This window comes from Orbicella franksi, chromosome 14 (genome assembly GCF_964199315.1).
Source record: "Orbicella franksi chromosome 14, jaOrbFran1.1, whole genome shotgun sequence".
Classification (NCBI taxonomy): Eukaryota; Metazoa; Cnidaria; class Anthozoa; order Scleractinia; family Merulinidae; genus Orbicella; species Orbicella franksi.
This window is the reverse complement of record NC_138158.1, coordinates 22,508,430-22,522,461: the sequence shown is the minus strand read 5'-3', so window position 1 is coordinate 22,522,461 and position 14,032 is coordinate 22,508,430. Positions and strand designations below refer to the sequence as shown.

The 14,032-nt window shown below is 38.2% G+C and overlaps 2 protein-coding genes across 3 annotated transcripts; both read right to left on the bottom strand.

The window, feature by feature from the left end:
- Window positions 1-1,644: 1,644 nt before the first annotated feature.
- LOC145468347 (melatonin receptor type 1B-A-like) lies at window positions 1,645-4,241 on the bottom strand. The gene has a single exon (XM_081452046.1). It carries the CDS (start codon window positions 3,675-3,677, stop codon window positions 2,589-2,591), a length of 1,089 nt encoding a protein of 362 aa, XP_081308172.1. The 5' UTR covers window positions 3,678-4,241; the 3' UTR covers window positions 1,645-2,588.
- Window positions 4,242-5,774: 1,533 nt separating this feature from the next.
- Window positions 5,775-13,354, bottom strand: LOC145468410 (multiple PDZ domain protein-like). Of its 2 annotated transcripts, XM_081452113.1 has the most exons (11): window positions 13,099-13,354; window positions 11,755-11,858; window positions 10,697-10,780; window positions 10,169-10,295; window positions 9,853-9,928; window positions 9,678-9,708; window positions 8,557-8,673; window positions 8,106-8,220; window positions 7,841-8,029; window positions 7,032-7,166; window positions 5,775-6,119 (listed from the first exon to the last, which is right to left on the bottom strand). In XM_081452113.1, exons 1-11 carry the CDS (start codon window positions 13,145-13,147, stop codon window positions 6,109-6,111), a joined length of 1,038 nt encoding a protein of 345 aa, XP_081308239.1. In that variant the 5' UTR covers window positions 13,148-13,354; the 3' UTR covers window positions 5,775-6,108. The 2 variants fall into 2 exon arrangements, with proteins under 2 accessions (XP_081308239.1, XP_081308238.1); XM_081452112.1 differs by lacking the exon at window positions 5,775-6,119 and having other exon boundaries at window positions 6,628-7,166.
- Window positions 13,355-14,032: the final 678 nt, after the last annotated feature.

Below are 14,032 nucleotides of genomic sequence, written 5' to 3'. Positions count from 1 at the left end.
TTAAGTTGCTGGGAACTGTTCTCCACTGTTTTTTTTAATGTTTTCTTAATGTTTAGTACACAACAGCAATGAAAAGGTACTTTACTGTACTAACAAAGCTAGTTTTTGTCTTCATTTGTTAGAAATATAGAACTGACAGCTGTTTAAAGCTTAGCAGTGTTATGAAATTAAATAAGTGTAAACGTTTCAGTACAGCTTTAGGTTTCTCTGTTTGACAGTATGGCAGTGTTATACATATGACTAACGACGAAGAAAATTTGATTGAAAAGGAACTGGGAAATCTTGGAATATACAGTCACGCATACATTACTTGCATGCATACAATATCTAACAAAAAAAGTCCGAAAATAAAACCGTCCGAAATGTTTAGCGTCCGAAATATTTACAGTACAATATATCATTTCTAAGTAGCTCCACAGCTCTTAGTTTCCTTTACGGAGTGAACTATAGTTGAAACGCTGCTTGAGATACGTAACGGCCTGAAAGAATTTGTGTGTCTTGTCAGTGTATCTGTATAACCTTGAGGGTGCACTGTAAGCTATTATGTTTCAGTCTAATTCGTGTTTTGTAGGCGTAAAATGACTTAAGCTATGTTTCATCGAGTTGAAGCGTCCGGAATCTTTGTCCAAAATGAGATAAAAAATAAAAAGTGTCCAATCATCAAACGTCTGAAATAAAACGTCGGAAATAATTTGCAAGTTCTGCTCGGTATTATATTTCCCCTGAGCTGTATGTGTCATGGAAAAAGACAAAATTTAAGTTCACAGAAATTGATATACGGACTATATTTTAAACTTCCTCGAAATTAGACAGAAAGTAAAACACGTAATTCTGTCAGAATTGAACTATAAAAATGTCCTGTAAAAACACTTCTCAGTAAACTAAGGGCCTTGCACTTTAATTTTTTTTTGTCGTTGAAGAGGCTGAGAGCTGACTTCCAAACAACTTAAAGCGAATTGAAATTAGTTAGTCCAGCAAATTTAATAACTTTCCGTAGTAGGAAGGTAAATTCCAAATGCTGGAAACGGGGTTCAGGGAGGGTAACGGACGATAAACCGACTCTAAATAAACATGATATGAAAGAATAACACAAATATATGCGGAACAAAATTTACATACGAAGCAAAAAGAAAAAGCTTGCAGAATGTGAGAAAATACATTAACATACGGAACGGAAAAAAAGACACAAAGAAAAAACGAAAGAGCCGCAACAGTCGTGTTGTGGTTGAAGTCTTAATGCACTTCTCGTACAAAGCTGACAGGCAGAACTCATCACTCAATGCTACGTTAATTCCCAATTCTCGGGTAATAAACCTGTGTAGTAATGAATCTAGTAATGAAAGTACCTTAGTGTAGTTAGGAGCAATTACTTACATGTTCGTATCGGCTAAAAGATTGAAAATACCCATTTTTGGCTTGCCGGGAGAGCCGGGCTGTTTTCCAATAACAGTTCTTATTTATTAGACCTCTGCGAAATTCATTGCACTCTATTGCGCCGATGTTCAAGCACTTTGCCCCATAAAAGAAGCAAAACTTAATTTTCTTTTCTAACAAAATTTGCTTCATAGTTCACTGATGAAGTAGTTTCGTTTAATAATAAATTGCCGGCGCACTGGTGTCGACACAATCTCTTCTTCACATCTTTCTTTGTAGTATGTTACTCTTTGCATAATCGTATGAATAAATTTATGAAGGTATAAATGACTAACGTGCATGAAACACTTTGAGGGCGAATCGAGTTTTGAAATATATATAGAGAGAGCTTTTATAGTAGATTTTCTCATCTAGCTGTGGCTAAGAATAAACAATGTTCTCTATTTTGGCTGGTGATTGTAATATTGAGGTAAACCGATAATCAATTATTCATGCTTCCGTTTGCGTTATGCTCAATTTATAACTAGGTGCTTTAATCAATGAACACGTACACGGTCCTGGGAGGGTCAGAGGAGAAGAGATAATTTGCGCGAAGGAAAGTTAAAACGATCTCACGAGGGAAATATTTCCAGTACTTTTAACTTTCCATATCCTGTTAATAAATATTATCCCTGTTCTGGTTCTCTATTATGATAATTCCCAGTAAGAAGCTTTTAATATTTAATGCCATTCATTTCTACGTTGTTGGATAATTAAATTCACCACCCGTTTGTCCAATCTATACCTGCTGTTCTTATGAAAAGTTCTTGTTGTCAGATAAGCACTTGCCCGAAATATTGGCCGTGATTAACATATGCACTTGCCACGATAAGTAAATAAACGATATTCTGGACGCATACATCAAAACCCCTTACCTCGCCTTAAAATTAACTTACAATCAACCACAAAATACCAGAAAGCCCTCTTTTAGTTAATTTCCTGTACAGCTGTAAATTTTGTTTATAGCTAGGAGCACGGTTCACTTCAATAACATCTTTTTAAGCAACCGGTTTATGCCAAAAAAAAAAGAAACACACAAACACACATATACAATTGCCGCAATTGTTTGAAAGGCTTTGAAATTCTTGGCCCTAAGCTCAACAGTTTATATACAGTCTAATTTGTTTCAGTGTTTCAATTTTGTTCCTTATAAACAACTTTCTAAACCAACAAACTCATTTCGGTGCCACTACTTCTAAACAGTTTCCAGCGCTTTCGGTGCATTTAGCTTCACTGTTGCTTTTCGCTTTAGCCATTGTCGCTACATTCACAGTAGTCTTAAACAACTTTCTTGATCTCGGCGCTGTACTTGTTTCCAGCACCGTGCTATTGTTCGAACTATCAGTCGTTTTGTCCAAGGAGCATCGCCCTCCAAGGAGATTTTTCAATATGTCCTTGAATGCTTTGCGATACTGCCTGTTCAACGCTCCGTAAATAACGGGGTTATTTGCATGGTTGCAAAAGACCAATATCATCGACAGTATATCGATCCAGAGAGGTATTTCAAAGCTGGGTTGAACCATTTCAATTAGATTTATGGTTGCAGCTGGAATGAAGCAAATTAGGTACGCGCCTATCACAACTGCTAAGGTTTTAGTGATTCGCACCTCTTCAACGTTCACTGAAGGTGCATTACTGCTCATTGTGGTAACCCGCTTGGAATGGTGACCAACCTCTCTGAAAATCTTGAAACAGCAAAAACAGATTATCCCCAGCGGTAGAGGAACAGCAACTACCAGAAGCGCGACGGAAAAAACGACGGAACGACTGAAGAAAAAGATGCAAATGCATTTTCCTGTTTGGAACTCAAACTTTGACCAACCAACCAATGGTCCGATAGCAAACGGGAGAGGAATGCACCAAATAAAAGCGACAATTAAAGCTTGGTTTCTTGGGTTGAAAACCTTTCGATAGTAGTTTTGTTTCACCACCATGAAATAGCGATTGATGCTTATCGCAGTCAAGCTGTACATGGACGAAATAACAAACTCTGTAGTGAGAAACCCGTTCAACTGGCATAGCGCATCGCCAAAAATCCAATGTCCGTAATGTGCCACTGATACTAGCATAAATATCAAATTTGTAGACTCCAGAGTGTCTGCAAAGGCCAAACTGGCTATCAAGGCTCGTCCCTTTGTACGAACTCTATTGCCTTTAGTGCTGATTAGAACAACCATTAGATTGCCAAGAATACCGATTAAAATCACCACACATAGCGGTAGAGCTGTTATGATAACCGAAGCGGTTGTCCATGCCATCACCATGATCGCCTTCCGACAGTTTTCTTCGCATAAAAACGACGTCTCCCGGAGCTTGGGGAAAAGCGCAAAAAATTGGGCTAAAAATTCGACTAAAAATTCCTTAAAACAGTCGATATTAAAGCAGTGTCGTTCTTAACTGTACGTTAGGGCCGAAATAGCTAAATCTTTGTGCTGATGCCGGTTAAGTCGTTAAATTTGCGACGGTCGATGCTCTTTCACCTGCTTGATGCAAAGGAGCAGAGATATTAATTAATTCTTCCACCTCATTGGTGGCTAGCGGTGGTAACTGCCATAAAAACATAATTCATTTTTGCCTTAAAATTATCACGAATAATTGTCCTGCATGTTAACGTTCTGTTGTTCTCGGGTCTTCTTCGTTTTGATTACGGATGATCCATCTCAGTTGGAGCTCGCCTCAAATTTAAAACGTTTGTCTCAATGTTATCCTATTGGCGTTTAGTTACTGCATCAGATATCGACATTATGCACAGAAACTTAAAAGATGTTAAACTAAATTACGCAAAGAGATATCAGGACGTTTTAACTACACAAAGAAATTGGAAGTGTCAGAATTACCCATTTCCCACAAAAGGAAAAAAGGTTTTAATTCAATATAGTAAGGTTTTAAGTAAACACTGTCGGAGCAGCTGATTAAATCGCTATTTGATTAAAACATGAAACAAAATTACGCTGTATCGATAGCAACAAATAAGAGGTGTCGGAAAAATCTTTTCCATTTATATATTTTACGTGCTAAAATAGGCTTGAATCTAATGTATGGTGCGATTACAACATAAATGATTTATGTTGAAGTCCTACAGCCTTTTGTAACACCACTTGAGTCACAGAAGTTTAAAAGAACAGGTCTTTATTTGTTCCAAGAGTCGATTAATACAAAATATTGAATCAGCTGAAATGCTCAAATAATGTTTTGTTCGACAACAGTAGCAAAACCTGATTTTGTGTCCAGCGTGGTTTTGCGTTATAAACAGGCCGTAAAGATATTACTATAACACAAAAAAGAAGGTGGGTCGAATTAAGTTGAAATTAATCATTTTGGGGCCACTCAAATGAGAAGTATTCCAATATCTGCAATAAAACTAGCTTAATGACACACTAATTAGAAATAAGCAAGAAAAAGTCGTAATTAATCAATTTAAAACAAACCTTGTCTTCGGCAAGTGCTTTTTTAGTCAATAACTTGACGGAGAAAACGACAGACTGAGTGAGCTTAAATAAGGCAAAGATAGACATATGCCACAAAAAACACTAAGAAACGGAGACGGGAGCATACCAATCAAAACCTTGAAAGAAAAGCTAATCTTTAAGAACAGGCAATTTCAAAGAAATTCTGTGTCACCCATGGACTTAATGAAGGTTTTTCTCCAAGTATTTTGAATTTTAAACTGTGTCAACACCTGTCGCGATCGAAAATTAAGGCATCTATGTCGGAAATTGGAAACAACAGTAGTGTTACCTGAACGAATTTATTTAAATTCTTTCATTTACTAATTAAACTCTTTCGCTCATTGAACCAATCCTTAAGCAGAACCAAACCACTGTGCGATGATATAAACGAAAACTGAGCAGCCAAAATTTAAAGATAAACAAACAAAACAAATAACAAAAACCTGTGCTAAATCAAGCAGTTCTGATCAGCATGTTTAATATTGTTTATCAAGCTGTACAAGGTGCTTTTAGCTTTCTAGTCTGTGGATGAACTTTCAGGATCGCATTGAAATATTTTTGTACCAATCAAATACGAAATTGACTTATTTGGCTTTATCTTGTGCAATCTATGAATCTTCGTTTCCCGGCTCTACGTGTAATCATCTCAAAATATACCTTACCCATTCTTCTCCTTCAAGTCCAGTAACTCTCCTCCATGAAAAAAAACGTCTCAATCGGGGTGGGGAGGGGGGACTCCCATCTAAATAGGACGGGGGAACTCGATCGCCCGAAAGTTTGGAAAAAACCCCTAAGGACTACCAAGATCCTATTTTTTGGGCGTGGCTTGAAATTTTTTTCACCCCTAAGATGTACAAATTCTAAAACAACTCATTACTGACAGTGTAATAATTTTTGATAGCGATAAAGACAAATGCTGCGGACGTTACGAGGCTGAACACCATAAAAACCTCTTTTTTGACCCCTGAAGAGTACGAAAAGCACCCCTGTCCTTTTTATATGGGAATTCAGTCCCCCTGGGGTCACAATATTGATTCTGTTTATTTACCAGTTTCTCATCTGTTACTTTAAAAAGAAAATAAGTAATTGATTCCTCTCTTTTTGTCAAGCTGCCGATCTCTCAGATACACGTAATTCCTTTGTTTGAAATAACTGTTTTTTCTTGCGTAAACGTGCCCCTGCCTTGTTCACACCAGCTTGCACCCCATTACAGTGGCAATTGGAACTGTTGTTGTCACTCCCCTTTTTATACATAATCTGCAAATCAATAATAACAACCGGTTGTAACATTGTAAAGCAGAGCTTTGTGGGAGTACAGGGATAGAGAGCTTTTGCACAGAGGAATGTATATTTCTCTTATGGCCTATTCTAAGCCAATTAATACAGTGAGTTTCACTTCACTTCCCGTTTGCTTAGCTTTCTAATTTCCAGATTAAAAAAATGACTTGCAACGTGCCAGTAACCAATCAGAACAGGAATACCGTATTAACTCGAAGGAGCGACGCGGCGGCGCGACGCTTAACAAATTTTTCGACTTGCCGATGCGGCGCTTACTCGAGAGCAGCGCTTAAAACGGGACGACGCTCTTTCGAATAAATAAGGTAAACGGTATGTTTTTCAACTGTCAGGATCAAAACCAAAGTCATTCAGACGCGTTCTTACGCGCCTGCGTCGACGTCAGTTTCGTGTTTTCCCGCGCTTGGCAGCGGTTAGCTTTATTTCCCGCGGCTCGCAGTGATTTCTTGCGTGTTTGAAACTGGTTGGTTGTTTTTTTCTTCCAGTTATATGCATTCAGTGATTGGTTTATTCCTTAATTTTGGATCATTGTAATTGGGCAGATATTACAATGGTCATTAGGAAAACATCATGTTATAATACAATAAATCTCAATAATTACAGAGGAAGCAACAGCAGCCTTAGCTAGTTTTCATGCAGGTCGTCTATCCTGGTTGAATTGGAATTTGGAGATGTTGGTTTTTATGGAGGGAGGAAAACCGGACAACCCGGAGAAAAACCCTCGGAGAGAGGCGAGATCGGACAACTGAGTTCACATATGGGACCGGACCAGAATCGAACCCTGGCCTTATTGGTGGGAGGCGAGCGCTCTCACTCTGCATCATCCCTGCTCCCCAAAGGTTCATCATGAGAAAACGTCTTTAAAGCTGTTACCTTCTTTCTGATAGCATTGTCCATGTCGACTCGGCTGCTGTCTAAATGACAGCTCAATCCGGTCTGGGTAAATATATCTAAATCTCTCTTGGCGTGGCTCCTCGTGATTTCTATCTCTTTTGGGTTGATTGTTGCCTATAGATGTGAAAAACGAGATGCATAATAATTTCCTTAAGTGTATAGCTAATTCCGTGAGCGGACAAAATGAATCAAATCCTGTGTTGTGATTGGCTACCCAAGCAGACAAGATGGCGCTGTCTCGCCAGCTCGGGACTGCCCGTTTTCAGTCCCGAAAGAAACATTTCCCCGAAAGACAAATAATAAATTCTTTCTTGACTAAGCTTGTTTATGTATTTATTTTATTTATTTGTTCGTGCAAGATGACTGGATCTTGGCCTCTTTTTTTTGCGAGTTTACTGGACCTCTACTCCGCCTTTTTCTAAAAACACATAGGCCGATATCCAGCTATCTTGACCGAACAAGCTTGGCCAAGAACCAATATATCTAACCTCCCAAACAAGTTAAAACAAAGAAAATCACAACCGCGAAGAAGGCTTGGATACCCAGTCTAAATTAGCATAGATTTTGAAGATTTTTACTTCCAAGTTAAGGGCCTGGGAAATGTATAGATTTTATGTATGGAAACATCAAAGGCAGTAAAACCAAACAAATTTATGAGTCTTGATGCGTATTAGAAAAGGTGAACTTGAACGAACCCCTTTTACACGGAAAATAGTGTCGATAAACATTTGTCAAAACCTAATCTGAAAATTAGGAAAAAACTGTTAAGCCCAGCAAAGCAAACCAACCTCTTATGTCGTGTTCGGAAGACGCTCGCTCCAGTCCTTCAAGGTCAATATCCCCGGCCTGGCTATAATCTTGGCAACTGACTGACCGTCGTCTGGGGGGAACTTTGTTATTACTGTCACGTGGTACTTTACGCTTCCTCTTCTGTTCAAAGCCAAAGCTATTCCACCGCCGGAATTCCTTGCTGAGCCCTGAAAGGCCAGAAAATGATTTTTATATTTGCCGGTTCAGAATTTTTTTGAAAATAAATGAAGAGAGTATAGCTACCTCTATCGTCTTCAAGAGCATGATTGACGTAAGATGATTCAGTTTTGGACGGCGAAAGTGAAGAGCACAAAGATGAAATTCGTCCTACTTTTAGCTTCACAGTTCCGTAGGCGCGCTGCATTTGAAAGAAAAACAATTATATCAATAAAAAACTGCTGTTAAGAAGTAACAAGTTTTATTTTCTCTCCGGTTTCATTTATCTTTTATAGCTTTGTAACATGAGTATGGTACATCTCAAAGATCATCGCTACAACACATAGGAAATTTCTTTGTCCTGTTATATCAAGACAAAATTACTCAATACACTGCGGGGCAACCAGGATAACTTCCGGAAAAGTAAATGTGTCAAATCTGAGAGTCCTCAGTTTTCAATGATTCTGTGACTGTGTTAAATTGTATTTAATTGTATCAATACACTGCATATTCAACGAATATGTTCTCTTCAACTCACCCTCAAAGCTTTACAAGCCTCTTCTTGAGTTGCTTTCTTGAGACTTATACCGTTTACTTCAAGAAGCTTGTCTCCCTGATGAATCGATCCCTCCTTGTACGCAATGCTGTCCTCGGACTATAAGGAAAAGAGGCAGAATGAGAAGAGAACAATAACAATAACAATAACAATAACATTTATTATTTGTATTGCGCCTTTTCTATAAAATAGTCAAAAGAACGGAACAGAAAAGAAAACAGGTCGGCCGACCAGCCCCGAGAACAAGCGGGAGCAGGGAACGATTACACACGGAAAGACAACTTAAAGAAAAATATAGGAATTATCATCTCTCAATAGCGCGTCAAGCCCAGGTGGTCGTCTACGAGACTTAAGAGCAAATTAGGTCAAAATTTTACCTCATCAGAATATGGTAACTGAAGAGAGTTGCCCCATGCGCTAATGCCGATGCAATGTTTCATTCATGTGAAGTCAATTTTAAGAAAAAAAGTACGTTTCTTCCCATTGAAAAATTTCCGTCTCTTGTAATACGATGATGTTACAACGCCTTATTATCCAATTTCCTCTCTGTTATCTGTGAAGTGGTCGCTTACGGGAGGTTAAAAACAAAAGAGAATTTCAAACTTTTAGCTCTAAAAATGGTCGTGGTCGCTTACGAGAGGTGTTGCTTACAAGAGGTTCCAAATATAGGGATTTGACTCGGAAACTTTAGTATTTTGGAAAACTGGTCGCTGAGGAGAGGTGGTCGCAATCCTAGGTTCCACTGTATATCTAATCAGTCCCTAAAGACATTGGGGAATACTACATGTACTTTTAAAGGCAAATCGCCACTCACACGACCCCATAAGCTACTGAGCTTTAATTCAGAATCGTGCTTAAATAAACGTTGTCTGTCTATTTCGTCGTCAGAGGTTTTGGTTGTTGATCAAGCGTTCTTTGAAACTATTAACAACGAAACTGGAAATAGTACGTGGCAAAACCTTAAAATTTTCTCAATTTATGGCATTTCTCTCTTGGAAAAACGTTTTGAAATGTGGAATTTATAAAATTAATTAAATATATCTCAGTTCTACAGTACAGGATAGTTAGTAAGTTAATGATACGCAGCTTGTCAATCACCTTACCACATAAGTAACGAACACGCCTTTCTTGTCCCTAGAGTAATAAGAAAGAAAAGTTTGGTTGATTATTCATCACCTGTGAGAGCTGATCAAGAAATGAATGAGGTTTTTTTTTATCAGTGATGCTCTCTTCTTCGATTTTTATCGCTGTGAATCAGTTTGTTTCTTTAAGACTTACTTTCTTGCGAGAACGCTGAGTCCTATGTAGTCAGTGATGGGTTTCGCTAATTTGACTTCGAAGACTAATGATGGTTCTAACAGCAGAAAAAGAGATAGCTTTAGATATGAGTGTAAATGGTATAATATGGTGTGCAATAGAGTAAATTAAAGAGTCAGTCAGTCGGTCAGTCAGTCAGTCAGTCAGTCGGTCGGTCGGTCAGTCGGTCGGTCGGTCAGTCAGTCAGTCAGTCAGGCAGTCAGGTAGTCAATCAGGAAAACTTCAAGACTCTTTTTTCTTAAATGCACTTTGTGAAATAGCCGCAGTAATTATTTACCTTCAGTTGAAGTGAAAATCTTTTCAGGCTCCTCTCGTAGAATAGTTAGCTTCACGGGAGATGACGCTAGCCTCAGAGCGGAAACCGCATTCTTATGATTCATTTGTCGTAGGCTCGCGCCGTTTACCTTAAGACACAAACAGGAGAAATTTTCTTAAAATAAACATCACGTTTCAGGGCCGTCGCCAGAAAAAAAAAATTGACTGACGCAACGCTCATGCATGGTTAAATTATCTGCCTAGTTATTTAACAATATTTTACTTTTCCCCTTCAAAACGGAAACCAACAAAAATGAAAAAAAACTTACTGAGGCAAGTGCACTGGTTTGCCTCATACTGGCTACAGCCCGGTGTCTCCACACAATGTGGGTACAGAATCAGTCATCAGAATCTTTGGGGTATTTTAATAAGAACTGTATGGAGGCCTGAAAGCTGAATTTGTATGCTGAATGCATGAATATATACAAAAATATGATTTTGTATTTTTCCTGGATACCATAATGAATACACAAGAGGTAAATTAATTTACCAAAATGATCTGGTCTCCAACTGCTACTCTCCCGTCCTTAGCCGCCGCGCCTCCTGGCTCAATGACGTTTATTACTATCCCTCCCTAGACAGTAAAGTAATGTCAGGTTTGCAAACTCTTTATTATAGTAAGTAAGTAAATCTATATTTTGTCAGGGTAACTCTGTCAGCTCTATGAAAAAAAGCTATCGATAGATAAAAAAGCTATCAATGACCCCTGCTAAAAATAATAATAATAATAATAAAAATTTACAAAACTTACAATATGCTTAGAAATAAAACTACTAAGATTAAAGTTAAAATTTCATATATATAATAAGAAAATTAAATTCACATACTTTTAAAACAGTTAAAAATTTGGCATCCAGAATAATAAAGACTTTTTCGCTGCTTCAGTCCGTACTCTTAGCAAATGCAAAAGGTTACCCTGCCTCGTCGAGACATTACGATTAAAATAAAAGAGTTTTTATAAAACAGAGGCACTTTGTCACAAATGCATCTGAGGACTTTACTGCACACCATATTATATGTTCATATCCTCATTGGTTGAGAGCATATAGCTAATCACTTCAGTTGAAATCATTGCCCTCGGTAGGAATGCTATAAGGACTATGGGGGAGGGGGAGTTGGAGGAGGAGGAGGCGGGGAGTAGAAAAGATGTGACTTTTGGTACTTAAAAAGTCCCCACCCCCACCCCACTGACAAAACGACAACAACAACTAAAAACAAGAAAATGAAAGTAATGCAACACGTTATAAACAAACGATCAGTGGCCTCAAAGAAGCCGAAACATTTTAAAGTTATAATTTCAAACGTTGTCATTGTTAAAACTATGCTTTCAGAAGCATTCTTTTTCCCTGTTCTGTTATTTACTAGAAAATTTTTGCACTATTAAAATCTAAATCTAGTTTAAAATCGAAACTGTTTATATATTATTCTTTTAAATAAGTTCATTACGTTATTGTCTGAACACAATACTTAGTTATAGTAAGTCACCACTTCATTCAATAACCGTGTCCATATAAACTGACAAAATTAATATCTCGAATATTTACTTACCAGATAGGTATCAGATCCACCCACAATTCCAAGCCCGAGGCCCGCCGTTTCCTTTTCAATGGTTATCGTAGTCTCCACGAACTCTTTTATTTTATTGGGGTCACCTGAATCAAAGGGAAACAAATTCACCACTAAAGTGGTAGATAAACACACTCTCAGCGAGGTCTTAAGTACAGTAAGCTACACTGTGATAAATAGAATAAATTATGAAAAACTGGATCAATTCAAGAGTTTTTAATGGCTGAGCCATCATGGGTTATGAGCCATTGTACCATGCTGCAGAAATATGGAAAGCGAACGCGTGATTCTTTGGGCGTTTTTATTTCTATTTAAGTCTGGGGGGGGGGGGGGGAGGGACGTTTTTAATAAAACAATTATTCCACTCGCGCCTGTTTTTGACATAAGATAATTATAGCGAACTCTTCTCTACGCGCCTCGTTGGTCATCTACCATCTCTTATATCGAACGCGCGCTCGTAGAATAAGTGTTACATATCGGCAGGATGAATTGCGCGGGTTCACTTATGGCTCAAATCAAATTCCACTTTTCTCGTTCGTCTGATTTCATGCGCACATGCTGAGTTTATTGTGACCGTGAAAACGATGGCATAATTGGGTCTTAAGTAAAAGTAATATACTACGGAGATTTGGTAGAAATACTTGGTGAAACATACTTAATGTACCAGAGCGACAACATATGACAAAGAGTTTGGCACTCTTCAAGTCAAACATATTTTTGTCAGCTTTTAATTTTGAACCACTGAAAGCTCAATGAACTGTTTCATGGCAAAAGCTATCTTCTTCCTAGTTAAAGATGGCCACAGTCATAACATACTTTAAAGCCCTGAACTGTCCACAAACTAACTTAAATAATACAGATAAAGCGTACTTTTGACACGTAAAATGATGTCCCGTGGTGTCGGCTGTACTGCTTAGTAACTAAAGTTAATGTTAATGCGGTCAAGCTAGCGACAGGCATGTCAGAAATTTGCAAAACTTTTGGACAACAAGACAACTGTTACAACTACTCCGTAGAAAGGACTTCGCTTAATTCCAAACCGATATATTTGACGATGTCACAGAGCAATTCCTGCGAAATACGTATGACCCGAAGACGTGTTGGGTCAGTTAAACTTGACGTCGAATTTCGGAGTAAAGTTCTGTTTACTGTTGGAGGTCAAACTTTCTCAGGAACAGTTTACAGCTGTCTCACTACACTCTCCATGAAACTTTCGAATTACAGTAATAATCCACTCTCTTTCTATTCCTATTAGCAGTTAGACTATTCTTTGCTATTATATTTAGCACAGTAGCCCAAGAGACATTAAAGAACACTTTGTTTTACCTTCGGGAGAAGTAGCCCGTGCTTTCGTTGTGTTAGACACAGGAGCCATTGGAATTCTCTCACGGAATTTCAGCAAACGTGCTTTACGAGTCCTCTTTCTCTTTTTTGAGACTGCGCGCAACTTTCTTTGCTAAATCACGCTCAATTCTAATTATGCTGCCGTTTAATTTCTTTGTTAATCGTCTTTGCTTGATGTTGTCTAACTTTAAAGCTTGACAGCGAGTCTTTAGTCTTCTCTACAAAGGCATGCATACCATTGACGGCTGGTTTCGTGTTTGTTTAAATAACCTCAATAACTTTGCTTTCAAATCAATTTAATTACAGTTTGCAGTCTGGAAAGTTGCAGTGTTTTTGTTTACTTTTCAAACTCTCACGAGACATCAATGTGTAACACATTTCTTTAATTGCTTCACTCTTTAAGTTAAATTAGTTTAACTGGCTCAAAACAGAAAAGATAAAACTGCTTGGTCATTTTATGTTGGTCAACGCTAGCGAGTTTCGCGTCGCGAGACAGAGAGTTTACAAAGACTGAACGAAAACCTTGTCAACGATGCCAACAACTATGTGCACCTTGCAAACATCTTATCTATGTGGAACCTCCAGAAAAACAGTATATTGAACGATTCCCTTCCCTTAAAAAATGAGCCGGAATATTCTGAAAAACGGCGCGTGAAACTCTAATTACCAGTCCGCTTGCGACAAAACCGACCGAGCAAGATTTTTTTGTATGACAATATGCAGGTTACAGTACCACGCTAGAATGTAATGCCAGTGACTAACAAAGAACGATATTAAACCCTTACCCCTGCCCCCCCCCCCCCGTGCCCACCCCCAAATGAAATGCACTTTTCAAGATCAGACAACTTTTAAACACAAGAGCGTATCATGTGACGGAAGTCAAAACTGTAAAATTCTTGGGGCAGCCCTCCTTCCC

Coding starts and splice junctions, on each gene's coding strand:
- LOC145468410 (XM_081452112.1), bottom strand. CDS start 13,147: ATGGCTCCTGTGTCTAACACAACGAAAGCACGGGCTACTTCTCCCGAA. Junction 8,030..8,105: donor TGCTCTTGAAGACGATAGAG/GTAGCTATACTC, acceptor CTGGCCTTTCAG/GGCTCAGCAAGGAATTCCGG. Junction 7,167..7,840: donor TTCCGAACACGACATAAGAG/GTTGGTTTGCTT, acceptor TCACATCTATAG/GCAACAATCAACCCAAAAGA.
- LOC145468347 (XM_081452046.1), bottom strand. CDS start 3,677: ATGGTGATGGCATGGACAACCGCTTCGGTTATCATAACAGCTCTACCG.